General features: G+C 37.6%; 1 protein-coding gene across 10 annotated transcripts in view; it reads left to right on the top strand.

Annotated features, from left to right (window-relative positions):
- The window catches only part of USP33 (ubiquitin specific peptidase 33), a 40,274-nt gene extending 25,004 nt beyond the window's left edge, over positions 1-15,270 (top strand). For 8 of the 10 annotated variants that reach the window (XM_068141072.1, XM_068141069.1, XM_068141068.1 and 5 more), the window contains 10 exons: positions 67-100; positions 902-947; positions 1,651-1,831; positions 3,074-3,200; positions 5,189-5,358; positions 6,715-6,796; positions 8,877-8,985; positions 10,478-10,580; positions 11,467-11,535; positions 14,358-15,270. In XM_068141072.1, the coding sequence (XP_067997173.1) occupies positions 67-100; positions 902-947; positions 1,651-1,831; positions 3,074-3,200; positions 5,189-5,358; positions 6,715-6,796; positions 8,877-8,985; positions 10,478-10,580; positions 11,467-11,535; positions 14,358-14,515 (1,079 nt within the window). In that variant the 3' untranslated portion in view covers positions 14,516-15,270. Of the gene's footprint in view, positions 1-66; positions 101-901; positions 948-1,650; positions 1,832-3,073; positions 3,201-5,188; positions 5,359-6,714; positions 6,797-8,383; positions 8,857-8,876; positions 8,994-10,477; positions 10,581-11,466; positions 11,538-14,357 lie in introns of those variants that run through there. The other 2 variants (XM_068141067.1, XM_068141071.1) reach the window with 2 other exon arrangements.
- Positions 15,271-27,987: the final 12,717 nt, after the last annotated feature.

Raw genomic sequence — 27,987 nt, 5'->3', positions numbered from 1 at the left:
TGTAGGCATTTGAAGGGTAACTTTGGATACTGACAATAATGGTTTTCTTTTCCCCGATATTTGTAGGTGATAATATGTACAGCTGTGGAAGGTGTAAAAAGTAAGTTGGCTTTTACCTTTGTTTGTTTTAATTCATCTCAGTTTAAGTGCTTTAATGATTCTGTTATTCAAGAGGTGTTTATTTCTATTGGATATGATGCAGTACTATTAATCTTTTGATACTACTTTGTTATCTGGCCATGAGAAATTCAGTGTTACAAAGGTGCAGGGTTTGGGAGGCACTGACTCACTGTACCATTTTGCAAAACAAGTATGCTTCAATTTCATGTTTCTCACAATGTTAGACCTTTCAAAACTGATTGTGATAGAGAGGGCTAAAAGCTTTTACTTTATTACTAGCATATTTTCATTGGCATATCACTTCAGTGTGTTATATAAATATTCTGTGGCATGAAATACTAAAGAGTCAAGAAACAGAAGTGGTCTGAAGACTGTTCATAGCCTTTTATGGAAAAGGGGTGTTATTCCTTGCTATATAACTCCTGATCAGCTGTAGGTAGTTTCTTAAAAATAAACTTAGCTGGGGTTTTTTGCTGAATAATCAGCTTCCGTGAAGATTAAAGTTCTTTCCTTTATGCTGAGAGAAACTGTTAGCTAGGTGGAACTTGATCATCTGTACTTGGTGCTTTGAATCTTTTTAGCAGTACAGATTGTCTTTTCCCCTGAAGCATCACTTTTTGTATCATCTTGGCCACTCTGTGTCTAGTCCACGCTTAAGAAATATTTTGCATTTATTAATGTAATGTTCAGCTTAGACTTTTGCTGATAGAGCACAATAAAGTGAAACCTTTTTTCAGAACTAATTATTAGTTGTTTTGTTGTTTCTTTGTTTTTATACTAGGTTAAGAAATGGAGTGAAATTCTGCAAAGTGCAAAAATTTCCTGAGGTACTGTTACAGCATGTAGTTTAAAGCACTTTTTACTGCATGATTAGGAATGTGGTAAGACTAACAAGTTGCAAGGAGTAGGTTGTGTTCGTCGTGTTACACATTCATGGTATATCTTCATGTTGGCATTTGGTTGCTCACTCTGTAAGAAAGTGAACCCTGTACATGAAAAGTTAGAAGAAGGGGATTTTTCTATGTTGTTACTGTCAGCCTGCAGAATTAAATCATAAAATTAAATACCACGGCCAGACTGGAAATCTTTTCTATAAATAATGCTTATAAATCTATGTTTTAAAAGTAATCCAGTTTTACACTTCAAAACATGAGTTGATGGCTGCAATAATAAGGAACAATTTAATATCCCTTGTGACAAAGTTGTGCAATAGGTACACCAAGGAAGAGAAAGGGTAAGTTGTTCTTTGCTGCAGTGTTAGTGACTGTTCAGGACTGGGGTTTTTTTATGCCGTCAGTAAGAGAAATCTGATAATTGCAAATTCATTTCTAACTCCTTGAGCCAAATTTGGTGCCTAAACAATAAAAAAAAAAAAACCAACCTGTGGAACACAAAGCTTATGATAGTTACCTCAGGCCGGAGAAAAGTGATCCTTGTGGTATGACAAAAGGAAAGATGGCGTGCATAGTGCAGTCACTGAATGTTAGCATATGTTGTTCTCTTGAGTGAACCTGTTTGTCCTTCTTACAGATACTGTGTATTCATCTAAAAAGATTTAGACATGAACTGATGTTTTCCACAAAAATTGGGACCCATGTGTCCTTTCCCTTGGAAGACCTTGATCTTCAGCCTTTCCTTGCAAAGGACAGTCCAGCTCAAATAGTGACTTATGATCTCTTATCTGTCATTTGCCATCATGGAACTGCCAGCAGTAAGTAGGACATTGCTTGCTTTGTCTTTGCAGTTGATACTCACATCAGCACTTACATTTAATGGTGACACCCATATGCTGAAGGACAAATAGTTGAGCATTGGTAATTATAATATGAAGGATAATTGCTTGAATCTTAAGATGGCCTGCTGTTAAAGAATTGACACATCCCTGAAAATGTATGGCATACCTAAATAAAATCATGGATGGAAAAATACTAACAAATCCTACAGTATTAGGTTAAAAAAACCATATATGTGCTATTGGAAGTAAACAGTATAAATGTTCAGCTAACCTTGCATGCCAGCAGGTGACCAGTTGATTCTCTGTTCTACACAGCTGCCATTTTTCGAGAGCTGGTGCGTTGTACACCTTACTTTTTTTGAAAGAGTTCACAAAGCACCATAAAGATGTCAGTAATCTCTGAAAAACGCTGTTCTGTTGGATGATTGCTGACAGTTAACCCCAAAACAAACAATAAGTGCTATTCAGCAATGAGTAGCCAAATAAATGCTATATTGCTATATGTCAAGCTTGTTTCTGTCTGCATGCTTTCAGTATTTATAACATTTGGAAAATAGGAAGAAAATATTTGAAGCCAGAAACCTCATAGACTCTTTGTACAAGTTGCCCACCACTTCATAGTCCCAGAGCTTGAGGTGTCATACCATTGTTTAGATGAAGTTGTTTGCATTTTTTCTAGATGCTTTCTCATCTTCCATTTAATTCTTGCTGAATGATGGTTCTTGTGGTCAGTTTAGTACATATCTGATGATTTGTACAGTTGAATATGTATTTAAAATTAGTAATGATTTTAAATACATTATGAACAGTCTTCAACACAGTTAAATGTGGTCTTGATGGCATGTCACCATTACACATCCATGCTAATTTCTATTATAAAGCATACTGATATTTGGGAAGAGTTCATTGGAAAACTGATTAGGTTAAATTGTTCATGTAGTCTTACTCTGATTATCATAGGTTAGGAGTTCATTAGACAGCAAGCTGCTTGAAAAGTTCAATAATATGCTGAAAGCAGTTTCCAACTAGCCAATACAAATTCAGGAAAAAAAGGCTGATCCCAAGTTTGAGAGAAGTTTAAATAACCATTTATGTTTCCTAATGATTTAATGTTTCTCCCAATTAAGATTTGCCTTTTTTGGGGACTTTTGCCATATTGCCAGAATAAAATAAGCAGCTCTGGACACGTTTTAAGAACTCTTGCTTTTAATGCTCTAGGTGGACATTATATAGCTTATTGCCGCAACAATTTGAATAATTTATGGTATGAATTTGACGACCAGAGTGTCACAGAAGTATCAGAATCCACAGTGCAAAATGCAGAAGCCTATGTCCTCTTCTACAGGTAAGTAATTAAAAGTATAGTCATACTCATTTAAGTCAGGTAATTTTTTAAGCAGTTGGATAGCTTTCAGAAATAGCTGTCCCCCAAGGAATACAATGGAGTAATTTCACCAACTAGAGAAGTCAGTGTGAAGAGAGACTTACTCCTTCAGTCATGTCCTCAACTTTTGTTCTGTCACTGCTAAAACATGTATGGAACTTACTGACAATTAAATTTGGATAAAGAAAGCATAGTAGGATGGCTGGAAAGTGAACTTTAAGCAACTGTTAAAACTAGTCACCAATTACCTCTTTTTTCAATTAGCAGAAAGGAATTCTGCACAAGAGGAGATTTTGCACACAGACTATTAACTGTTAGAGCTCTAAAGGGAATTGTGGAAAGTCTTTAGCAGATGGGATGTGGAACAGCAGAGGTTTTGCTGGGTTGTAATTTAATTTCAAGGAATTTATAGGCTGGTCTTCTGAACATTGAGAAGTCATGTTACTGTCACCTTCAGTGTAACAGTTTGGTTTTTTTTTCCTTTTGTACTTGAAATAATAAAAGCAACTCAATTTACTTTTCAAACTGAATTTCTGGGACTATGATCAAATTGCCCCTAAAACTTGATTGTAAATTAGATTGGCAGAGCTGCACAAGAGATGAGCTGTATTCTGAAAAGGTTTTGACTTTTATTAGGAGCACTTGTACCTGCCCCTGTCTGAGCTAAGTTTGCAAGTCACACTTGGTAGGCCTTTTAAAAGGAATGTGGAAATCATGATGCAGTGGCAAGAAAGAACAATGTGCCCGATTGTGGGCAAACAAATAACAAAACAATAACATTTGTAATAGTTGATTTTAGAAAATAATGTACACACAAAACACTATCATTCTTTTAACGTGTTAGAAAGCCCAGTGGAGATCTGCATGTGCTTTTTATATTATAGCTGGAAAGTGAACTTCCCTACTTTATTTAATTTTCAGACTTGCAAGGGTCTTGTTTAAATTCGTATCAAAAGTTATTTAACAAGTAATGTATTTTAATTGAATTCACAGCATTTGTTTCTCTGTTTTTCTGTTCTTTAGTCTTTTCTATTCTTTAGTCTTGTTTTGCTGTGCTATAAACAGCCTTGTTGCTGTCAGCATTAGGTCTATGAGAAGCTTTTCTATAAGCTATTTAAGTGAGCTTTGACTCCATGAAGTAACTGACGTGGCCCAGCATTTGTGTGATGCTGAGTCAAGTTTCAGGTTGAGTTTTGGAAGATGAAATGAATGGTTTAAACCTGCATTTGGAGAAGAGAGATTATATTCAATCTAAAAACAGAAGAGCAGACGTACTTTTAGCTGGACAGCAGCAGCAGCCTCAGTGAGAAAAGTAGGGGATGCAGGAAAAGAAGGGGAATTACCCAATCTCTTTACTGGTTAACCTTGCTTCTGAAGGTAAGTGTAGAACATCTCTGCCCAAAGAGCATAGCTTGCAAAACTTTAGCTCAAAACAGGTGTAGAGCAAATGGACAGAGCTTTCTCTTCTCCTGTGGTATTAATCACCTCTGCAGTATAGCCTCTGTTGCAGTCCAGCTGTTTTTTTTTTCTGAGGCAGGTAGGTTGAATGGAAACTGTCATACATCTTTGAGTTGTTGAGCTAAACAGGCAACAATTTTCCTGTAGGCATGGGAGCACTTGTGCCATGGCTTGGTAAAACTAAAGACAAGCAGAAGTATAAAAGAGCAAGTAGTCTTTGCTGCTCTTCATGCTCCGTACTAACTCCACTGGCTCTTGTGACACATGTTTCCATAATGTGATATTCTAGGTTCCTGCAACACATTTAAACTGTGGCTCTGTCTGTGCATAAAAAGTGCAAGTTTTTTCTAATACTTCATAGGTCTGCTTGCATGAAGTATAGGCATGGTCCAGGTGATTTACTTGGAAGTACAAGTTTTCTCCTCAAAAAATATATTACCTACTGGGGACAAGGATATATATTTGTTTAATGATTTCTGTTTTGGTAATAGAAAGAGCAGTGAAGAAGCACAGAGAGAGAGACGGAGAATATCAAGTCTACTGAATATGATGGAACCCAGTCTTTTGCAGTTCTACATTTCCAGGCAGTGGTTAAGTAAATTCAAGACTTTTGCAGAGCCAGGACCTATTTCAAACAATGACTTTCTCTGTATGCATGGAGGTGAGACTGTAACTGAGTATCATTTTAAAAGAATTTCTCTGTCACTTTTTAGCTATACAGGGTTTTACACTTGCTTTGGTTAAAGGAATTTGACTATAGTATGTACTTCAGCAACTTCTTAGGTAAATTAGAACTGTATCTTCTGAGCATATTATTTCATTTTAGTAGCTGACTAATGGAAATGATACTGTGTGAAGTTTTTCTAATGTTTTTCTTTGCACATTTGATTTTTTATTTTTGTCTATAAGTTCTCCAGATTCTTAAAGAGGAGTAGTTTGGTTACCTGCTTGCTTCCTAAACATGTATATTTCAACTTGAAAAAATGCTCTCATTTTATCATCATCCATAATACTTTGGTTAGCCAATTTCAATCCTTTTCTCAGCAATGTGCATGAAGCTAAAAGGTTTGAAAGTGGCAGAATAAGAAATTGATCAAATGCAGAGTATCCAATTCATAGCAGTCTGAAAGTTCAGTAGTAATTCTGTATGTTTTATGTAGGAGCATAAAAATGTTTATGCTAAATGTTAATTAAAATGAGAGAATTCTGTTAAAACATGTTTTGGGCAGTCCACATATTTGACTACTAGTGTTCCAAGAAATCATAACCCTGTGGTTTTCTTGTACCTATTTTCTAATAAAAAAATAACAGCTCTATTAGATCGGCAGTTAGAGGTGTGGCCCCCAGTGCTGAAATAAACTTCTATGCTTTTGCAGAGTGTATACATGTGAGCCCTCATGGCTACGATTTCCCTTTTCTAGAGTTACAGCAGATGTCTTTTTGTACAAGTGCTCAAAATACTAGACTTTCCCTATTCAAAAGAATTCCTGTGTAGCACCTGGCCGGCAGCTTATCACATCCTTCAACTTAGTGCTTCTGTTTCTGCAAACCCTCTATTTCTGCCTCCCTGAAAACTTCACTACTTTCAAGCATTCATGTTATTTGAAGTAATTCAAAAAGTTCTACAGCAAATATGTGAGTTTTGAATAGTTTGGTATTTTGTTTAAGCACATAAACCGATTATCTAATCTCACTAAAATTTTAATTCTATACTTTAAGAAGCATTTTGTATTCAGTATCTAAAAAAGATTCTAGCCCTTTAATCTTTCATGTAGTTTACTTCTGCTTTTTTGCAAACTTTTCAGCTTCAAGAGCCCTATAATTAGTCATATCTTTAAATATAGTAAGAGGTTTTACTGTGGTAAAACTTGTCTCCCATGATTTCTCTGAATTCACTGAAAGATTGTTTCGGTGTTGTTAGGTTGTTTTTTTTTCCATTTAGACACCTAACATTGTCTCTTCCTCCCCCATCCCCTAGTAAAAGCCACAAGTATTTTTTTTTTTATTGCTTCTGCAGGTGTTCCTCCACACAAAGCTAACTTCATAGAGGACTTAGTTGTAATGCTACCTCAGAATATATGGGATAATCTGTATAGCAGGTAAGTTTTGTACTGTGTCTGGTAGAAATCGAGTGATAGTTTAAGAGCAAATGCATGCCAATCAGCAGCATCAGACTCTAGGCATAGTTAAGTGAAGGGATTTGCTTGTGCAGAGTAATGTTAAAAGCCTAGATCAAATAATGTGTTGCTTGGATAGTACTTCACTGTTAAACCAATGAACATGTATGGTATGTACAACATGACACAAAGTAGGTCAGCAAAAGTACACTTTGCAAGACAAAATTTGAAAGAGCTCTCTGTATCAGCTTCCTGTTCTCTTCTTGGCTGGAGACAGCTTTTCTTTCATGTTGGCTTTGAATCCGTAGCCTCAGCTGCCAGCACTGCTTCAAAATAACTTAGATATTAGTGTTTTTAATGTAGGTCAGGTTTAAGTGGTTGCTTATAAAGGGGGCATTCATATGAGACATATCTCCTTTTGGAATTAGTAAAACACTGCAGAAGAGCTTTGCTGATGACCTTTGAGGACTCTATATTGCACTTGCATTAAACACTTTTTGCTGTTAATTTCCTGCCACCTAAGCACTATATAGTAGAGTTGGGGTCATCTTGTTTTAGTTAGTTATAATGGGCACAAGTGAAAAATAGAAACAATATTATCTCCAACTTACTTCCACTTTCCTAGATGTGCTGAATTTTCATTCCACCTTACAAAGACATTACTCATTTTCTGTATGCAGAAATAGTTGTTAAATCTGAAAGAAAATGTTTTTAAACTTCTCATTAACTTCCCTTGCCTATAAACATTTTTAACAAGATGTGAGTTGTTATTGATAAACATTTATCTGTTTTGTCTGGCTACCTGATGTTTTTCTTTGTCTTGCAATTATCTGGGAGTTATGGCAGAGTACATGGGCTGCAGTGGGTAAGAATTTAGGACAAGAAAGCCAAGTATGGTGGAAGCTGACTTTTACTGACATAGTACTAAGGCAAAGGAGATACCCATCTAGAATGCCAATTGCCAATCCATGTCCCAGACACACTGAATTTGCTGCTCACTTGGTACTACTCATATTCTAAATACTTTTAAGGTCAGAGGCACTTCATGGTAATATAGTATAATCCATATTTAACCTACAAACACAGAATTTTAAAAGGGAAAGAACAAAGACAACTCCTTACTTGGGTTTAATTTCGTTCACTAAGTAAACAGATGTTTTTCACTTTTGTCTAAGAACTTTCTAGATTTGAAATTTAATTCATGATGCTATGCTTAAGAGCACTCTTTTTAATGTGAAATAAAATTGGAAGTTTTAGAAGAGAACCAAAACTGGCAGAGAATATAGTTCTGACAAAAATAATTATTCAACTAGAAAGTAGAACTTGAAATATTCCATATTTCAACATTCATTTTAACATGATCTTTCTGAGATAGTAAATGCATCTTCTAAGGCTTACAGTAAATCAACAATATGTTCTTTTATAAGGCTTGTAATTTCCATGCTAGCAAATGTTGCATGTTCATAGTGATACATGTATGTGTGTGTACATATTATGCACACCCTGTCCTGTGCTTCTCAGTAACTGTGCCCTCAAAGACTTCTGTTTAAGCAATTTCACACAAGGAAGATACGGAGGGGAGGGTCGTGGAGAGCAACTTTTGAAGAACAAACAATAAGAAAGTGTAGAGGCTGGTGTTGGGGAGGTAGCAAACTGATGAAGATTCTACAATGGAATGGAGGTACATGCTGAAGATAGAAGTGGCTGAAACATTTCCAAAAGCTGATTCTAAGAAGCCTTTAATAAAATCAGACGTGGTGTATGGATATAAAAGAACACTTGTTCACTGGCATGTTCTTCCCATAGTAACACCTCTAAGTGCATGATATACCAGAGTTTGAGATGGTTTATACTGGCTTTTAACAGTCAGAACTTCAAGATGGCTATATTTTAGGATGGAGTACAAAATATTACTGGGAAAATAAACTGTGGCATTTGTGGATCAGTGTGGCTGGCACCTATCACACTTCTGTTACATGCTGACACTTGCGATGTCTACAGGGGCGTGATCTTTTTAAGTGGTGTTTTCCCCAAGGTTAATGAGTTTTTACTTTTACTGCAGATATGGAGGAGGACCAGCTGTTAACCATCTGTATGTTTGTCACACCTGCCAAATTGAGTCTGAAAGAATTGAAAAAAGAAGGAAGAACGAATTGGAAATGTTTATTCGGGTAAAAAAGTAAACACTTATTCATTCTGCTTTTTGACATGGAATGATATTCAATGAGTCTACCCAAAGGGTTACCAGAACTGCATAGGTGATTTGTGTAACAAATGGACTTTTATCTGGAGTATCTGTACAGACATTATATAGAATCTTTTCTTTCCTGTTGGCAACAGTAACGCTCTTGTGATATCCTACATAACTTCTTATATGGAAATGTACTTAGAGAAAATATTGAATGTATTTCTTGTGTTTTTATAGTAGAGCAGTCACATAAGCAAGCAGTTGTTCTTTATATACTGACAGTGATCTGTTCTGTGCAATCTGATAAGGCTTAAATGCAACAATACTGTGCCAACAAAAAGTTAATCGTAATCTTTATCTGTAGTTCAGATTTTGAAAATATAGAAAGATAAATATAACTAATTGTGAAGTACATATCTTAGGATTGGAATTAATCTGTAAAATTATTATTATCAAGTAGCTGTTATATTTTCCATGAGTTAGAGATTATGTACATGACTCTGAATAGTAAAACAACGAGTAGTAACAGTTTAGTTACTGAAAGTTTTCTGAAGTCCTCAGTGAAAAGAAGTACAGAGATATTGGAGTTACACTTATATCTTAATTTATGAGATGGAGAAAAATAGAATTGTAGCTCTTCTTCCAGTTCTGTCTGTGCTTTAATCACACTTCAGAGATTGTGTCAGGTTTTTTGTTTTAACTTCTATTTGAACTTCTTAGTAATTAATTTTTCTTTAGTCTGGGCTACCTCTAGATAGGAATTAACAATATTGAGTCAACCTCAATTGCTTTAATGATCAGTATTTCTTTCCACTATAAACTATGACTATATATGCACTGTTGAGCAAGTACTATAACTGGTTAGCAAATTCTGTTAGCCTCTATGAAGACTGTCTTAGGGATGGCTGCAAAACTCTTTCATAGTAACATCTGGAAAGATCTTTAGGCTCTGATAAAGTATATAAGGTTAAAGTTCCTAGGGTGTTTTTGTTTATTTGTTTGTTTTTCTCTACAGTGGTAGAAACAAATGTAATTAAATGTAACTGACTCTTTATTTAGCTGGTTTTTGTAATTTACACAAGTCAGTTACATTGCCTTGCAACAGAAACTTGGAAATCCAAGACATTTGGTTGTTTTTTTGTTGTGTGTGTTTTGGTGGTTTTGGTTTGGTATTGGGGTTTTTGTTTTATCTTAATGTTTTCTTCAACTGAAGTGGAAGAGAAGTCATGAGAAGTCCCACTGCATTAGTTCATTGTCCCTTGCTTGGAAATGTGGTGGCATCTGTTCAAAGTAGATGGGGGAAACCAAACATACGTGAAGATACAGTTTATCGCACAAAGAATCTTACATAAAATTATGGAGCAAATCTTTCAAAACAAAGTTTTCTTTTATTTTACAAAAACTAGTTTTCTTTCCTTCTTTTAGAAAAGAAGTAGGGGGAAGATCAGAAAAACATGGCTTCTTTTTCTTTTCAGCTTAATAGAGCATTCCAAGAAGAAGAATCTCCATCAACATTTTACTGCATCAGTATGCAATGGTTCAGAGAATGGGAAGGATTTGTAAAGGGAAAAGACAGTGGTAAGTTTTGTTCCATGTGAAAATATGAGTAATCTTTATTTTATTGTCAGGTAGTGACACTGTTTAAGTAAACTGTCTTGTCTTTAGTAGAAGGCTGTAGTCAGAACAGATAGAGAAGGCAACAAAAGTTCTTCAACATCTAAGATACAGTTTTTGTTATGTATCCAGGAAGCAAATTACAGAATATGGTCAAATAGGTGATGGAATAGTTGTGGAAATAATGTTGCTTGTTTTCAGGGGGCTTGCTCAAGGGGAGATTCAAGGGGAGATTGGACGTGGCACTTGGTGCCATGGTCTAGTCATGGGGTCTGTGTTGATAGGTTGGACTCGATGATCCTCGAGGTCCTTTCCAACCTAAGTGATACTGTGATACTACTACTGTGATACTGGTTGCTGTTAGCAGCAGCAGGAGAATTTGATCTAATCACAAGAGAGGATGAATTTTGCTGTGCAAACTGATAGATAACGATAGAGCTTTTGGAGGACAGGTGGTGTCACTGTCACAACCTAAACTTGTAGACTGTAACAGCTATAGTAATATTACTCTAGCCTACTGAAGATGCTTCTAAAGTTTTTAAATAGAAAGACTGATAAATTGTTCTACAGACTTGTCTGAGTTTGCTCTAGGGCAGCTTTCTTAAGGGTAATAGTTAGGACTAATTTTTGGTTTATATTTGAAGACTTACTGTACTCATGAATGCTTTGAAAAACTTGATCTTAATTAAAATACTGATTAGTAGTTTCCAACAACTTAGAACATACTACTAAGCAGTACAAGATCAAGCAGTAAAGTAGTGAGCTATTATTTCTCCTTCCACTGAAAGTAGAGCTGCCAACTTGCTGGTAGTTTCGTCCCTCTGTTTTAATCATCTTTCCATCCCACTAGATCCTCCTGGTCCTATTGATAATGCTAAGATTGCAGTAACAAAATGTGGAAATGCTGTGCTAAAACAAGGTAGGTGTCCACTGTTGCTTTGGTCTCGTGATAGATTTCCACAAGTTTGGAAAATGTATTGTGAATTCTTTTTTTAACTGTTACTGTAAAATTGCAGTTCCTAGTGACTCTGTGTATCCATTTTGGGGGAACCAGTTTAGTCTTAAAGAATTATCATCTGTAATAAACTAATCCAGGCACAGGTGAGAGGATAGAAAGAGGTGGAAAATAACTTTCATATGGTGAAAGCGTGCTTTGGCTTTTTATCACTTGGTTTGATTTGGGGGTTTGTAATAGCAATTGGGAGATGCTTGGCTTTTAGACTGTCATATATATGTATGTACTTATGTGAATCTGGCAACCCAGTTTGAATTGGGAGCTGCTTCTGACAGAGAAATAAACAAGATTAAATACTGTTGCTTGGTTTTCTGCAAGTTACTTGCAACTGTACATTGCAAAAGCTAGAATGCAAATGTACAGATTTCCTTATTCTTCAGAGTCAGAAGCTTTATACTGTTACTTGAATCTGTAGTTACGAAGAAAAAATTCCAAATATGATCTGCTTTATGAAAACTTTAGATTTCCTACAAATACTTCAATTAATTGTAGCTCAGCTTAAAAAAAAAAAACAACTAAATTGCAGCATGAAGAGTAACATCTATTTAAGTGTACCTGACAGTAGCAGTTCACTGGAAGCCACTAAGATGTGAATAAGTGTCAAACTGTGGAATGTCAAGAGTCTGTTTACAGAAGAATGATTCTTGCACTCATGAATTTTGTGGTACCTTTTAGTGATTTACGTGCTAACACAGAATTCAAAGAAAAGGCATAAAGTATCTGATGTGAAGAAAAAAAGAATTGTTTTAGAATCAATAATTTGTAGCAAATTAGTTAGGTTTTAACTTGTCTTCAGCTGCATTGATTCAAATAAGAACTTGGGGAGAAATGAAGATGAGTAGACTGTGGAAATTTGTCTTTTAAGTAATGAAAGAAGAGATAGGAGCACCACTAAATAGTGTACACTACTGTGTATTTCACTCATCCAGTGATCCTGATCCCAGTACTTTAGTTCACTCTGCCCGTCCAGATAAACTTGACCATTACAAAAGCTGGATTCTGATTAAGGGGATGAAGGTCTGCTCTTGTGCCTATAGAGATGTAGGTTGTCTTGAGAACCTGAATCTAAATGAATAAAACTGTGGTCTACTAGCCACACCCCTTCTAATACCTGAGAGGTTCTTCTGCCTCTCTACCCTGCCCTTGTGAGGCTGCATCTGGAATATTGTGTCCAGTTCCGGGCCACTCAGTTCAAGAACAAGGAACTGCTCGAAAGAGTCCAGCAAAAAGCCACAAAGATGATTAAGGAAGTGGAACATCTTCCTTATGAGGAAAGGCTGAGGGAGCTGGGTCTCTTTAGCTTGGAGAAGGGGAGACTGAGGGCTGACCTCATTAACGTTTATAAATATGTGAAGTGTGAGTGCCAGGAGGATAGAGCTAGGCTCTTCTCAGTGATGTCCAGTGACAGGACAAGGGGCAATGAGTGCAAGCTGCAGCATAAGAGGTTTCATGTGAATGTAAGGAAAAACTTTTTCACTGTGAGTGTGACAAAATGCTGAACAGGCTGCCCAGAGAGGTTGTGGAGTCTCCTTCTCTGGAGATATTCAAAAGCCACCGGGATTCATTCCTGTGACCTACTTTAGGCTCTGGCAAGGGGATTGGACTAGGTGATCTTTCAAGGTCCCTTGCAACCCCTAATGTTTTGTGGTTCTGTGATAACATCAATAGTACTGACAAAGATCTGTGTCATGACTTAGAGATGAAGCTTTGCATGAGTGAGTTACCATAGGTAAAGAAATATGCTGCTCTTTGTATCCTCCCAAAATGTTTCCTTTTCTTTTGGAAACTTTATGCATGAAGTACAGTAGTAGGTCAAAAGGACAGGTAGTGAGGAGAGAAAAATATGAAGTAAGTGGAGAAGTCCCCATGTTAGAGTTCAGATTTAATTTTTTTCCTTTGAAGTAGGAGAGTACTAAAATTAGGCTGAACAAGACAGATTAATAGTATCCAATAATGATAGAGGGGGAAACTTGCAATTTGCTGCAGGGCAAACTTTTAATGAGTTGCTTAAAGAGGAGAAGATGGTGTGAAGAAATCACTTCAGCTATATGGGACAGGATCCTTGTGTTAAAACCTAAAGGGGTGATGTGTTGATGTTTCCTTGCCCTTTGCCACTGTAAAAGGTTACAGAAAATCAGAGATAACTGTTGGATGCTGACTTGAGAGAGCAGAGGAACCTCTAGCCAGACAAATGGAATCATAAGCTAGGAATTGAATCAGTGAATGAAAAGAAATCAGGCTGACTCACCAGTGCTACACACAAGAAGCATTAGCGAGGCTCTCAATGTCCTAATAGTGATTCTTCTCTGGGGTTCCGAGACTTTCACTTTGGTTCTCACACTTCTAGTCTTTACTATCAATTTTTTAAAAACAAGAATCTTGAGTCTTTGAACTTTATAGTGTGAATGATGGGGCTCCATGTTCTTATATTATTATGAATTACTATTTCCTGTGTACAAAGAGCTACCAGTTGTCAGCTTGATTGATAAGTGTCAGATAAGATATATAATAAATTGCCACAATATGTCATTAGGTTTGGTGGTTGGTGCAAGATAAAGCAGAAACTCATCTTAAGGTTTTAAATTTGAATCTGGGTGTTTGTGTGGTTTTGTGTGGGTTGCTTGGGTTTTTGTGTTTTTTTTCTCTCTCTGTATTTGCTATGGCCTTCAAAGAAATCATGAACAAATTATTGTAAATAGTAATTAAAATTTTAACAATATTTTCAGGTGCAGATTCTGGACAAATATCTGAAGAAACATGGAATTTTCTTCAGTCAATCTATGGTGGAGGTCCAGAGATTATACTCAGACCACCTGTTCCTCCAGTAGAACCTGATATCTTGCAAACAGAGGAGAAGATCGAATTAGAAACTCATGTTCTGTAGCTACTGAGAAAAAGATGAACTTGTAGGGAAGCTGGATTCCTTACAAAATGCCCAAAATACATTCCTAAAGGTTTTATTCTCTTGTATCTATTGGGGGCACAACTCACTGGGCATTAAATACCGAGTAATAAGTTGAACTATGTATTACAGTTTGTTTAAATAGCGGCTGTTTTCCCTGTTACGGGAGGCATGTGGTTTGTACATTTTGGAGTCTGTAGTCAATGGGGAGAAAAAAAGTGTAATTTCTGAATTTCTTGGTATAAGTCAAAATCCTGTTATATCCTTAGACTGGAAAAATGGAGAGAGATTTTAGAGATGTTCAATAACCCTTCTGATTCCTGATTGGGATTCTGATACCTACAAATTTTTGCCTGTCTTAATTGTACAGTCTTGACATGCCTAGGTATATGGGGAGTATATTTAAAGTGAATTGCAATCAATGATAAAGAAAAGGATTTTAATTTCCTAAATACTCAGGAAAAACTCACTTATTTTGCACTGTAAGTATACTTATTGTATTTGAATTGATCAAACATTAGTGTAGCTTGAATATTGTTTTAGTCAGCAAATGTCATAACTTATTACCTACTAAATTTTACATCTTATTATAGTGTACTGTAACTCTACGAGCCTGACTAGTGTCTAATAGTATATATGACAAAAGATTTAGTTGTCTTTAGAGTAATGTTTGAGAGCATGAAGTGTGAAATGTAAAATGGTTATGGACATGAGTGATATAAATTTCAGAAATTCAATTGTCTGGTTTCTTGAACTACATTCATAAGCAGTTCCATTTGAAGGATTTTATTGTCTTGTTAAAAACTTGCATTGGCATGATGACCTATGTCAAAAGCTGGATATAATGTGCATATTGCAAAACTTTACTGAATTATTCGCATTGGAATGCAGAATGGCACTTGGTCTTGGTTTTGCTTGATATTGTCATCAAATAAGCAGCATTATTCAAGGCTGGATAAATGAGATGTGGAGGAGGGAGGGGGGAAAGCTTTATTAAATGTTCTTAATTTATTACAGTAACAAAAAATTTTGACGACTTTGGGCAATGATGCTGACAGTAGTAGCTACAAGTAACAGAAATGCTGACATAATATTCATCTGGATAATTTCCTATGTGGCATAATATCAGACTGGCTTTTTAAGGATTTAATAAGCCACTCTGAGAAGCCACCTATGGGTCCTAGAGAAAGTGTCCCCTTCTAAGTACTTGCTAATATGCCATGTCAGACACGTCGGTTCTCTCTGCATGTAAATCCCTGTACTTTGCCTCAGCCTACCTAAGGAGCCCAGAGCCAAAACCACAACAGTGTAAATAAGAGGGGGAAATGGACAGCAGTATGAAGTCTATGTGGCTGGTACACAGGGAAAATATTTTTCAGTTTTAAACTGTATCACAGGTAACTCGTGGCTGCTGTCAGGTTCTGCACTTTTGTAAGTGTTTTGTTTTTTTCTTTAAGTTCTGGAGGAGATCATGAGACATTGACAGCTGAAAAGCCTTGCATGTGCATGGGTGTAAATGTAATGAAACATTGAGCAGAAGCTTTGAATGTCTCACACTGCATTTGGACGATTTTATGTGAGTAAGTAGAGGTAACTTGATACTAACATCAAAGTCACTTTAAACAAGGTAAACGCATTAGTTACTACTGCAGAGTTGCTTACGAACAGTCAGGAGTACCCTTCTGACTTCCCATCTCCATTTTCTTTTTTTCTGTCCTTTTTTTCATGTTTACATAACTAAACCAAACCTTACTTTACACTACCTTAAGGTCCCTGCTTTTCCCCCCCACCCCAACATGGTCTTTTAAGATTCTCTAACATACTAAAGCTAAATAACAATTAATAGGTTTGCATACTTTAGGAAGACTTTTGCCTACATGATGTTCTTATTTGGAAAGATGGAAATGGTCTTGTTAGTTAAAGCACTTCATGGCAATAAAGTTTACCAATTTATTCAAGGTTTTCATTAATAATCTGAATGGTGGAACAGACTGCCCCTGTAAAACTTGCAAGAGAAAAATGAATTGAGTGTTAGGGACAAAGATGGTCAGGGAAACAAAGCAGTTCTGTGATGAGTATTCTGGGTATTACAGCAGATGAGACTAAGAGTTAAAATCCAGTGATATCAAAACAAAACCTGTTCTGGGTAGTAGTAACAAAAACATCATATGTGAGGCACAGGAGGTAATTATTCTGCTCTACTTGGTGCTGTGCTGCTTGTGAGATATCATCTGGACCATCTCAAGTTTTGTATGATATATGATGATAAATACAAGCTGAGGAGAGTTTATTTCAGAAAAAAGCAGCAAGATGTAGTGTTGAAAATGAAGTTGTTCTTTTGCCTAAAAGAATTATGAAGGTGCAAGACTTGTGGAAATAATTGCTGAATAACAGTGAACAACTTTTCTAGGTGAGTAGGAAAAAATAGCTTTAGCAATGGTGATATGTATTGGGTTTAGGTAGCCTATTAGAAACCGTCTAGCAGTTCTGTAACCCTTTACCACTGTGTGTCTGGGAATCCATAGTCAAACATGAAATTAAACTGTGATGCACATAGATCAGTAATGACACAGCCTAAACGAGCAGAATTTGTGAGATGCCTCTATCACTGCAGTAAAAGCCATCTTCACACTACAGCATGTTTTAAAAAGAAAAATCCCAAGTTTGCAGCGATGAAATAGATGTGTTTGTGTTTAAGACAGTTCCAAAGGCATGACAGTCGTGCTTTTAGCCCTTTGGGAGCTCTACAATGGATTTTATGGCAGAGAAATGTAAGTAGCTTTTAAAAGCAAGACTGTGGGAGAAATCCAGACGGATGGATTGTGCATGCTGGAGGGAAGGTAACAATTTGGAGAATAGGTAAAGGAGAAGCCTGCTCTGTGAAGAGCTGTCATGATTTGCAGCAGAGAAAGAATGCATCTCAGGAAGGCGCTGTGGAAATTTTTTTTTTTTCCCCCCATAAGCCTTTCAACAGACTATTTGGATTCTTTGTTCATCTGTTTCCAGTTGAGAAGACAGGGCTATGTGTTTGAGTGCCAGGAAAGCTGTCATTTCAAGAAAGGAAAAATCCAGTGGGGTCCTTGGTTTAGGCCTGGGAATCTAGATTTGAGCTGTTAAATGCCTGCTGTTCAGACTTGTAACTTCTAATCCTCTGTGGAGAAAACTGCATAGGGGGTGTGTGGAACTTACTATCTTTAAGTCTGATCCCTCTACGTTTTTGAAGTTTCTTTTTCAACCCCCAACATCCAGGAGAGTGCTTCAGATACTGTGTGATGTAGCTGAACTGTGTATTTGCAGGGGGAAATAAAAAGATTAGTGGGAAAGCTATTGAGTTACTCTGTAGTAAAATAAGGCACTTTTATAATATGCTTTAGAGGTGACAGCTAAGTGGTCCATTTGTTTCATAAAGCAAATAAAAATTACCTGCCTGTTAGGTGTAAAGTTATCCCATGTTTTACTGACTTAAGCCAGTCTCTTCCTTTCTTGTGACTGGAACATTGAAAAATTAAGGAAGTTCTGCAGATAATTCTGTGATGTAAATTCATCATTTAACTTGAGTAGTCTCAAAAGCTGTTTCCTGCAAGTATAATCTAAATTAGTCCTGTTTCTAGGGATAGATGTGTGTGTGTATGTATATATATACACACATATATAGATATATTTATATGCACGTAATGTATATTTCTTCAGTCTCTTAATTGAACTGTGGCTGAAGGCACTATAGTAATTATTTTTGGTGCTGTGTTGGAACAGTGATTTTGAGTAGATACATTCAATAGATTAGGGTTTGGTTTTTTGCATAAATGAGACTCAGTTGACTGTTATGGGAGGTGTCAGCCATCACAGCAGTAATGGCCTGAAAGTTTGCTAGGGAATTGTGAGACTCCATGCCCTGTTCAAAAGTTGTATCAAGATAAATTTTAAAAGGGCAAAAGCAGTTTTCATTAGTTCATATCAGACAAACTCTGAGCCGTTTTGATAACTCTGCATATTTTATTAAGATGCTGTTGTCATTGTCAGCCATTGAGCTAGCTGCCTGAATGCAACAAAACCCTGTTTTAAGGTATTGTCTAATATCTATTTGACAAAAACTGCTGTTAAGCTAAGCTTGCTATGGTGAGACACTACATCTCTACATTCAAGGGAGAACAGCCACACCCATGATTCCTACATGTCCCAAACTGTGGTGAAGAGATTTTAATTTTACTATTCTGTCTAGATACCACACTGTTACTTGCAAACCTACTATATGTAGCTGGGTCAATGAAAGCTAATCTATTTAGGGGTTTTTATGTAATTAATCTATTTCTCCCTGGTGATATGGGAAGTTCTAGTCTATTTAGCTTTGCTTATGAGTCGCCTAACCATTCTATCAACAGAGCTGAACTGAGCGGATTTAACTTCCGACCAAACTATCCAAGTAGACATGTCAGAAGATGGGACTTAACAAGTAGTAGTAATGTGTTAGTCTTTACTCCTGGAGGTTAGATGAAGGTCTGCTGTTAGAAATCTCTCCTTGCAGCAGAGTGCAACTCTTAATAATTCTTTCAGATGTTGCTATTTAGAGGATTTTGTATATTCATATGATACGTGACCTTGTATTTTGCTAAAGAGAGCCCCAGAGCAGAGTAATTTTATGTAAGTATCTGTTCAGTTAGCAGTTAAGTACCACTGATTGGGACATTAGCATGAACTGTTACAACTATGTTTGGTGATGTGGGTGAAGCAGTTCTCATTTGCGGAGTAAAAGTTATCTGACCATCTAGGCTTGAATTTTTCTTCTGAAATCTGGTCTAATTTGATTGCTGTATTAATGCATTATGTAAGAACCGTGCTTCTCAGATTCAAATCTTACATAGTGATTGGCATTTTCTGACACAAGATATCCTAGGTTTTCCTGAAAGGACTGAAGCTAAGAAGTTTCTTTCAAGTTAGTATTATAGGTACGTATTTATAATAATGCTGCTAACATTTGAATTATTTTCAACTTTATTCATCATGTGAGTTCATTTTGAAAAACAAACCTGGTACTTGAAAAAGTTACAGAACGTACAGATTATGTGCTTAAAGGGGTGATTTCTTCATATTTGCAATGCAACTATTTTATACTAAACTGAGAAAATTTTGTTCTATTTATTCCTTTTGAATTCCCTGTATACATCTGGCTTAGTGCAGTCTAAGCAGTTTTCTCACTGAAAACCTTTCAGCTCTTCTTTTTGCCCAGGAAATGAGTAAAACAACTAGGCTTTTTAATTCTTCCAAACAGATGGCTTTTCTGGCTTCCCTCTCTACTTAAGCCATCCAGAGCTGACAATTAGTAGCAGGAAGTTCTAGATTTCTGAAGTGTCATGAAGAAAGACACAGCCATTTCAGTCTTATTTGACAGAAATTATCAGGTTGCAAACAAATGTGGTTTATATTAGCCTTCAGAATCTTAGCAGATTAGAAAATACTCTTTTTCAGTAAAAAGCTTTATTCCCACTAACAGTGAAAAATGAAGCAGTTTGACTGGAGAATAGCTTCAGCCTAGCTTTCAGCCCTTCAACATGTGAACACTGCCATACGATAAGGTAAAATGTCATCTATTTAATACATTTATTATTACCGATGTTTGCTCAATATGGCATCTTCTTGCTACAGTCATGTTTTTAATAGAAAGCTGGTATTACTCTGTCAAAACTTTCTCTTCTATATGTACATCTGTTGAGACATGCGGGTAGAATATTTGTGAGATATGTTGCTGATGTGTCTGGTAAGTTTCATGGATTGCTAGTGATGCTAAATGCCAAAATCACTTCATTACAAGTTTCCTTGTAAGGGTTGTAGATGGGTGTATGTGAGGACTTAAATGCAGTAGAAACTTAATCACTTGATAGCATGGTTCTAAGATGAATAAGCAAGACATTCCCTTTTCTGACTTGTTCAAGGTTCAGTTTATCAGCTAAAAGAATTCTGGTGGTTGAAATGAGTGGACATGAGGAAATACAGTTGATACTTAACTTATTGATTATATACCATTATGAAGTGAACTATCAGTAAAGAAGTAAAGTTGGAGTAATAGGAATACACTGGTTACACAGTTTAATGGCATGGGAGGTGCAAAAATAAGGCAGCTATCATCCACAATATTTTTTTTTTGTAATACAAATGAAGTTGAGAAGATGTAATTTCCAGATGTGTTCCTCTTTTCTCAGTTGGAACTCAAAAAACTTATACATTAAGGACTTTATTAAGATCCATTTTTTTAATAACACATGAAATTAAAGTATTTGAGAAGAATAAAAAGGGCAAGGAGAGAAGGCATTTGAATATTAAGCATAAGAAAAAACTTTGCTAAAAAAGGCATCTGTCAAAAATGTAAAACCAACAATTTTTGTCTCTTACCTCGGAGGACAACTCTAAGACCTTATCGTTTGCATTGTTCCTTAATGGTTTTGTGCATAAATAAGTGTTTTTCTAGGTGACTAATTTTGTTCTGTCCAGTGTGATTTTTAATGTACATGCTAAAACAAGATGTCCTGGTTACCATGGTGATGCATTGCTTTCAGTCTCTCCACGCTTCCCCCGAGTTTCTGTTAAAATGCCAATCCCAAATGAACAGAGATGCAGCACTTCCCAAGCTGTGAATGCATGTTTGTTTCAGCCAATACACACACTTTCCCTTCAGGACCAGAAAGAAGAGTACTTTGACATTTTCAGCTGTAACTAAACAAATGCAGTCATGTGCCCAAATGTTAGTCAATTGGCAGCTATTAATTCAGGTAGAAATTTAATTGAAAATACTATCTAATTCAGTATTGACATTGTTATATTTAGACTGACTTTACAGGTTAACTGAAGAAGCATGAAATAAGACATTTATTTAGCTATGAACTCTTCTTTGGTGTCCCATCTTCTGAAAAATTTTTAGCGAGGGAAATGTATTCTGTCATAGTTTGTAGCATAATTAATTTGCTTTCCAACCAAGCAGGATAGCAGTGGTAATTTGTTACCTATACTAGGTCAGTAGCAATCTAAACTTCATGTATGAAGTGTGTCAGCAGTGCTGCTGGTGTTCACTCCTGTGTGATGGCAATTAGGTTTCAACGTAAACCCAGTGTTTCATGCCCTGTATGAGAGGGAGCCGTAATCACAAGTTAGGCTTGTTGTTAGAAAACATCTGTTTGGAAAAAAATGCCTAAAGACTAGGCAGAAAATGTGCCAGGGTTTTCTTGTTTTGTTTGGATTTTTTTATTGAGACACCTACATCTTGCTTGAAAATTTCTACTCTGAAGTTTTTCTGATTTATGTTGGACATACTGCATGCTATTCTGTTTGAGCAACAACAGAGCATTTTATTGTGGTCAAGGATCTAAAGGAAGATGCAAGGTAGTCAAAGCAGTAACAGGGATATTCCATGACATGATACACCTTTATGTAGGTCATACATAATTCAGAGTATTAATGCATAATCGCTTATGTCCGAGTGCTATGTACGTATCAGAAAGGGAAGTTTCTAAAGGAGATGGGAAAGATAAAAGTGATTGGATTGGAGTTCATGACATGTGTAAGGGATAAAACTCCTGGAGTAAGCGAACTCACTCTTTTAAGTCAGTGCTGATGTGAACGTTCCAGTAAGGTAAATGCGGACTTCAGTTTTTCAGGAACCTTAGGCAAAAATGCCTATGTCTATATAGGTCCAGCTCCCATTCTAATCCCATCCCTGTGTCAAACATGTGAAATCTTCCAGAATCTGAAATTGCTAGACTCTTTTCTTGAAGCCCTAGTCAGTTTATACAGTAGAATGATAACACGCTTAAAGTAACAAAGCAAGCAAAAAAAAAACACAGTTGAATGAAATACTGTTGACAACGATATTTCAGTTGTGAAATATTCTGAGCATTAAAATCAAGTAGAATACATGCTGAAAAACAAGGAGCTTTCTTCTTGGTATATTTCCTTTATGTTTAATGAGCTCCAGTCTGGAATACTACTTTTTAATAATGCACTACACTCTAGTTATTTCATATCCATCTGACTTTAAAGCATTTAAATGGGAATCTTGTGCACAAGGAGTGGTTATACATTGTACTGAATATAGTCAATTATTAAAAATAAGTATCAGGTCTACTTAACTGCAACTCTTGGACCACTTTGGATTAGATTGCTCTACTTTAAATATACAGACATAAAATTGAAATAGACTAATAACTTCCTGTCTGTTTAGCCCATATCCATCCCATAAACTATCAGGAAAAGGAATTACCTGAGCAGGAGCCCAAACAGGAGATTCCAAAGTTGTCTAAGGTACATATCCTTTATCAATGAGTGGAAATCCTTCAGTCTATTAAAGAGTTAAAACTTGGGTTTTCCCCAAGTTTTGTTCCCACGGGGGGGGGGAGTTGCATTAAAGCAGGCATTCCAAATGTATGGGAGTGGATTTATTTTGAGATGGTTGCTTATCATCATATGTAATTTACCACAACTGCATTTGAAAAAAATAGTTTAGTATTTCTTTATTATTAATTTTTAAATGCTGGCTTCCATAACTACTGTAAAGCCTTTGTGCAAGTAGTAATTGAAATAATGTGGAAATGCTATTTGAAGTTACTATGTTACTGAATTGATAGTATTGTGATCATAGAATGCTAGGGGTTGGAAGGGACCTCTAGAGATCAAGTCCAACACCCCCTGCCAAAGCAGGATCATCTAGGGTAGGCCACACAGGAACACAGGCAGGTGGGATTTGAAAGCTTCCAGAGAAGGAGGCTCCGTAACTGCTCTGGGCAGCCTGTTCCAGTGCTTCGTCACCCTCATAATAAAGAAATTTCTTCTCATGTTGAGGTGGAACTTCCTGTGTTCCAACTTACACCTGTTGTTCCTTGGCTTATTACTGGGCACCACCAGAAAGGTTGTGATAAATATAGTGTGATGGTTTAACCCACCGACATCAACAAAAACTGGGCTGAGCCCAGTCGGGGAAGCGAATAGAGCTGTATTTTACGAGTAATAATGGAATGCGATGAATATATACAAAATACACAGTATTTACAATATTATACAAGTATTTACAAAAAGAAAAACACCACAGAAATCCTCCTTGGGCAGGATGATTCCACCTTGCCTCCCCCCAACCTCTCTCCTGTCCCTTTTTCCTCTGTTAATTAGAAGAAAAGAAGGAGAAAATGTTAGGGGAATTTCAGTTAGCTCAAAGCATTGTTAGTAAGTCAGTAGTGCTTATCTCGAGGTCGTAGATAAGAGGTCTCCCTCTGTCCAGAACAGCACCGTGAGAGCAGAAAGAGTGAGAGCAGAATGTAAGACTGTAAAACTACATCCCAGTCATCTGACCAATGAAATTTGTTTAGAATTATCTTTTTGTTTTCCTTTTTACACCAACCATAGCTCCTAGCATAAAGGCACAGCCTAAGCTGTCACATATGGTAATAAAAGTTGTGGCAAAAAGCCTCTACAGTTTCTGATGTAAACTGGCTACTGAAGCCATACCTAAATGAGTCAGTAGGGTAAAGTCTTCAGGAAGGTTTTTTTGTTATTTTGGGGTGGTTTTTTTTTGTTTGTTTTTTTTTTGTTTTTTTTTTTAAGTTTAGATACAAAACTGTGTTGTTTATCTAAAGCATTTTGCTTCAGGTAAAACCACTGAAAATGTGTTGTTCTTTAAGGGAAATGTAGGCTTTCTCTATTTTTCTTTACATATAGCAACACGAATGAAAAACTAAAAAGTCAGTAACTTTCTGCCAAAAATTTAGTGCTTTCCAGTGAATACAGCAGGCAGAACTGAGCAATAAGATAGGACCTGTAACAAAACATGAAGTGATTCTGTGTAAGGCTATATATTTAAACAGAAAATGGTCTTAACACTTTTTTAATTCTAGCTCAACAGGAAGTCCCCTTTTTATTTTCTGTAACTATTGTTCAGTTTTCTTCCCAAGAATGAATTTGTTTTCTTGAAATACATAAACATTAAGATTTAAACTGCCACCTTTAAAGTACCTACAAACAAAACTGTTGAGATGGTAATTAGTGCAGAGACTTCTGCTGGGCCTACTCTCATCCAGTCCAGGATGGTTAATTACATTTGGGCCACCCTGTTGAACCTCATCCGAGTTCAGGAAAATTCTCTCTGTTCTTGTCCAGGGCAAATAAGCCTGATCTTATATGAATTAAACTACAGTCTTCCTCATCAAGCCTGCCCTTTTTAAGAGCCAGTGTAGATCTAGAGCTGTAGCAAAGAAGAGAAAGCCCTCTTGTAACTGTAGTGCTGTGTAGCAAGTACTAATAGCTTCCCAATGCTGCTCTTGGAGCATGGTGTAAAGATATTAGAGTAGCTGTCACAGAACTAATCTAGATGTCTTTGGGATTAACTTCTTAATTGTGCTGAGTTGTAAAGTGAACTCTGTTAATCTTTTGTCAGGGAAAAAAATCACATTTAATTTGCTCTAATAATAGAAGCAATTAAGCTGTTTCATGGATTGAGATAGGTAGAAACAGCACAGCTGCTGCTGAAAGTATGAGCCATGTAACGGCTTCACCAAAGCTGGATATTCTGGTCTTAAGCAGTTAATCTATGCACAAGCATGAGCTGAGTTTTTAGTGATAGGCAGGATGCTTCACATCCCTACCTATGTGAAGCATCTCGGCTCTGGGTTTTGCAGGAAGTACTGATTTGGAAGAGGTGGACTTATCTACTATTTTTTAGCTTCTAATATGCTAAAAGCTGTCATTAATGCTGTCTTCCCTTGATCAGATTGGCTGTTTGGTTTGTTGGGTTTTTTGCTACCCACATTGAGGCCAGAGAAAGTGTTCCTGTGCTCTAGATGAGTAACACTCAAGGCTGCCCATAATAAATACAGCTACCAGTTACTGGTGCAGGATAGATGCTGCAGCACAGAGGACAGTGCAGCCATGAGAATTAGGAATGTGATATAGTTTGAGCAGGATTTATGAGGAGCAAGGAAGACTGCCTGGAACTGAAAAGGTATTGGAGAAAGCAATGTGATACTGCTAGACAGGAGTGCATTCCTTTACACTTAAAGCTGCTGTGGGGCACTGTGTGCAAGGGGCTGCAAGATAGCAGGAGTGGGTGAAAAAGGTTTTGAACTGTAGGGACAACAGAATGGATGTATAGTACCAGCCAGCTTCAAACAAAGCAGGTTTCTCCAGGTTCAAATGTAAATTCTCTTGGGTGGAGGTCTTAGTAAACCTGCTTGATCTCAGTCCTTACTACACCTAGACTGCTCTTTTATTCTTTATGTATTGTTAATTTTCCTCTGGAAGGTTAGCTGAGCCAAACTACCCTGTAGATAAACGAGGGCTGGATTCAGTCCAGGGAAAAGCAGGGGGCATGTAGAGGTGGGGCAGGAGCCTCGGGAGTATCCCTTTCATTAGCAGGAACCATTGCCTGAAACCTCACACCATTAGCTACAGTTGTTCTTCGTTATAAAGCCCTGGCTGGACGTTATTGCTTGCTAGGCAAAATACCAGAACAGAGTATTTAAGTCCTTCTCAGTGAATTCAAGGCAAATCCTGGTGTAGGGTGTGGTTAGACAATATAGATCAACTGGTTTAATCCTGCTGCCAAAAAGTTAATGCTGCCAAAAGAGGATTGTTTTATTCCTCCCTTCGACTAGCACCACTCCCTCACCCCCCTCTCCCACATGTTGGCTTCCTTGTTTATCTCCACAGTGAGCCAATACAGCTTATTTTCTAGTTGAAAAATGAAAACACCAGGAACAGTATATTAAGAAGCCAAACTGGTTTACTGTGTATCTAGATGCAGGGGAAAGAGTCCTGCCTTGTGCAGCAGCTGGCCATGGGTTTAGGTCAGCTATATTGCCCAACTCTCACTTTCAACTGCTATGGGAATTGGAGGAACAAAAAATAAAAGTGATCAGTTTTGCACTGGAGAAGGACTCAGTTCTACTGTGAAAGCACTGGCACTTGTCTGAAATGCAGTAATATCCTCAGCTACTGCAGCTGTTTAAATGAACATACTTCTACATGGATTCACAGCATTTTAGTGTTTACAGGTGCTCCTGCAATATAGCAAAAATCACCGTCCCTCTTTCAGATTCAGGCACACAGAGAAGAGACTGCATGAGAACAGTGGCATAGATTAAAGGAAAAAAAGATCCTTCTCTCTCTTGTGGGACTTCAGTTTTTTTAATCTAATTGCAGAAGACTTCCAAGTCAGCAAGATGCAGGGAAAATTGAGAACTGCTTGGGAAAGCAGAAAAGCTACTGAGGTTTCTCCGCAGAGTCTGGCATTGCAGAATGAACGTCAGTCTGACTAACGTTGACCAGTTAGGCTTTTACTAAATATGCTTTCTTTACTGGAGTTACTGTTACCAGAGTACTGTTACCATACAGCAACACCTTTGTAAAAGCAATTGAAAATATTCTTTAGTACTCACTTTTCTGTACAGAAACCTGGTTTATTTAGCATTTTCTAGCAGTGGAAGTGGAAACACTCTTGAATTTCATAAGATTTTAACAGAAGATTTGGGTGTTTTGTGGTTGCACAATGCTCTTCCACATCTATTATAATTGGTCTACCACGGGGAAAACAAAGTTAGAAGGGTAGTAAGAGGTAGATAGTAGTTCCCCCACTGTCAGGAATAGCGAGCTAAACAATCTCCTAGTGAGTAGGCTCTGTGCATTTAAATAGTAACTCTTGGTGACCCCTTATGTTTTATCAGAGAAGCAGGCTGCACTAAAAAAATCTTAAAATTTGAAGGTGTGGCTACTTAATTTTTAGTCACAAGCTAGAGGGCTGGAGCACCCTACCGTGCCTCTTCCTGAGGCACTGCTTGAAGTGAGAAAAATCAGAAGAATGTTGAAGCCATGAATAAATCAGCTTTACTTCTGAGGCACAGCACTGGCCGTGAATGCAGTCGCAGGGACTTCTAGAGGTAGGCACTGCCTCGTAGGACCTGGGAAACAGCACTCAGATACTGCTCTCCGTTCCCCTTCCTAACCGGAGTAAACCTGCAAGTCACCAGCGCTGGCCGCCTGCTATCTTGGCAGGCGGTGGCGCGGCTGGGCGCTAGCACAGCCCGCCGGAGCAAGCAGCAGACGGGACGGCCGCGGCGCTACCCGGTACCGCGAGAATGCTCACAGCCACCGGGTGCCGCTTTAGGCTGAGCTGCAGGCTCGCTCTCGCTCCAGCCGCCTGCCCTGGTCGGGCACGGGGAGCTGCATCCCTCAGCGCGTCCTGCCAGACACCTGCCCTTAGAGCACGTCCCATGTCCCCTGCCACCTGGCAGGGCCAACCCTCCCCTCGGGGCATGTCGAAGAACGGCGCCGCTGAGCCCTCGCCTTCATTGGGGGGGAACAGTAAGCCCCTCGGTCGACGGCCGCGGGCACGCCGGGCAGGCCGCCTCCTCCCTCTGCCAGCAGGCGGAGCTGCAGGGAGCGGGTCCCCGCTGCAGCGGCTGGAGGGGGAGGGGAAGGAAGCGGAA

The sequence above is a fragment of the Melanerpes formicivorus genome, unplaced genomic scaffold, assembly GCF_026170545.1.
Source record: "Melanerpes formicivorus ecotype bairdi unplaced genomic scaffold, bMelFor1.0.p_v2 SCAF_7, whole genome shotgun sequence".
Lineage (NCBI taxonomy): Eukaryota > Metazoa > Chordata > Aves > Piciformes > Picidae > Melanerpes > Melanerpes formicivorus.
Note: the sequence above shows the minus strand (reverse complement) of the source record. Positions and strands in the feature narration are given on the sequence as shown.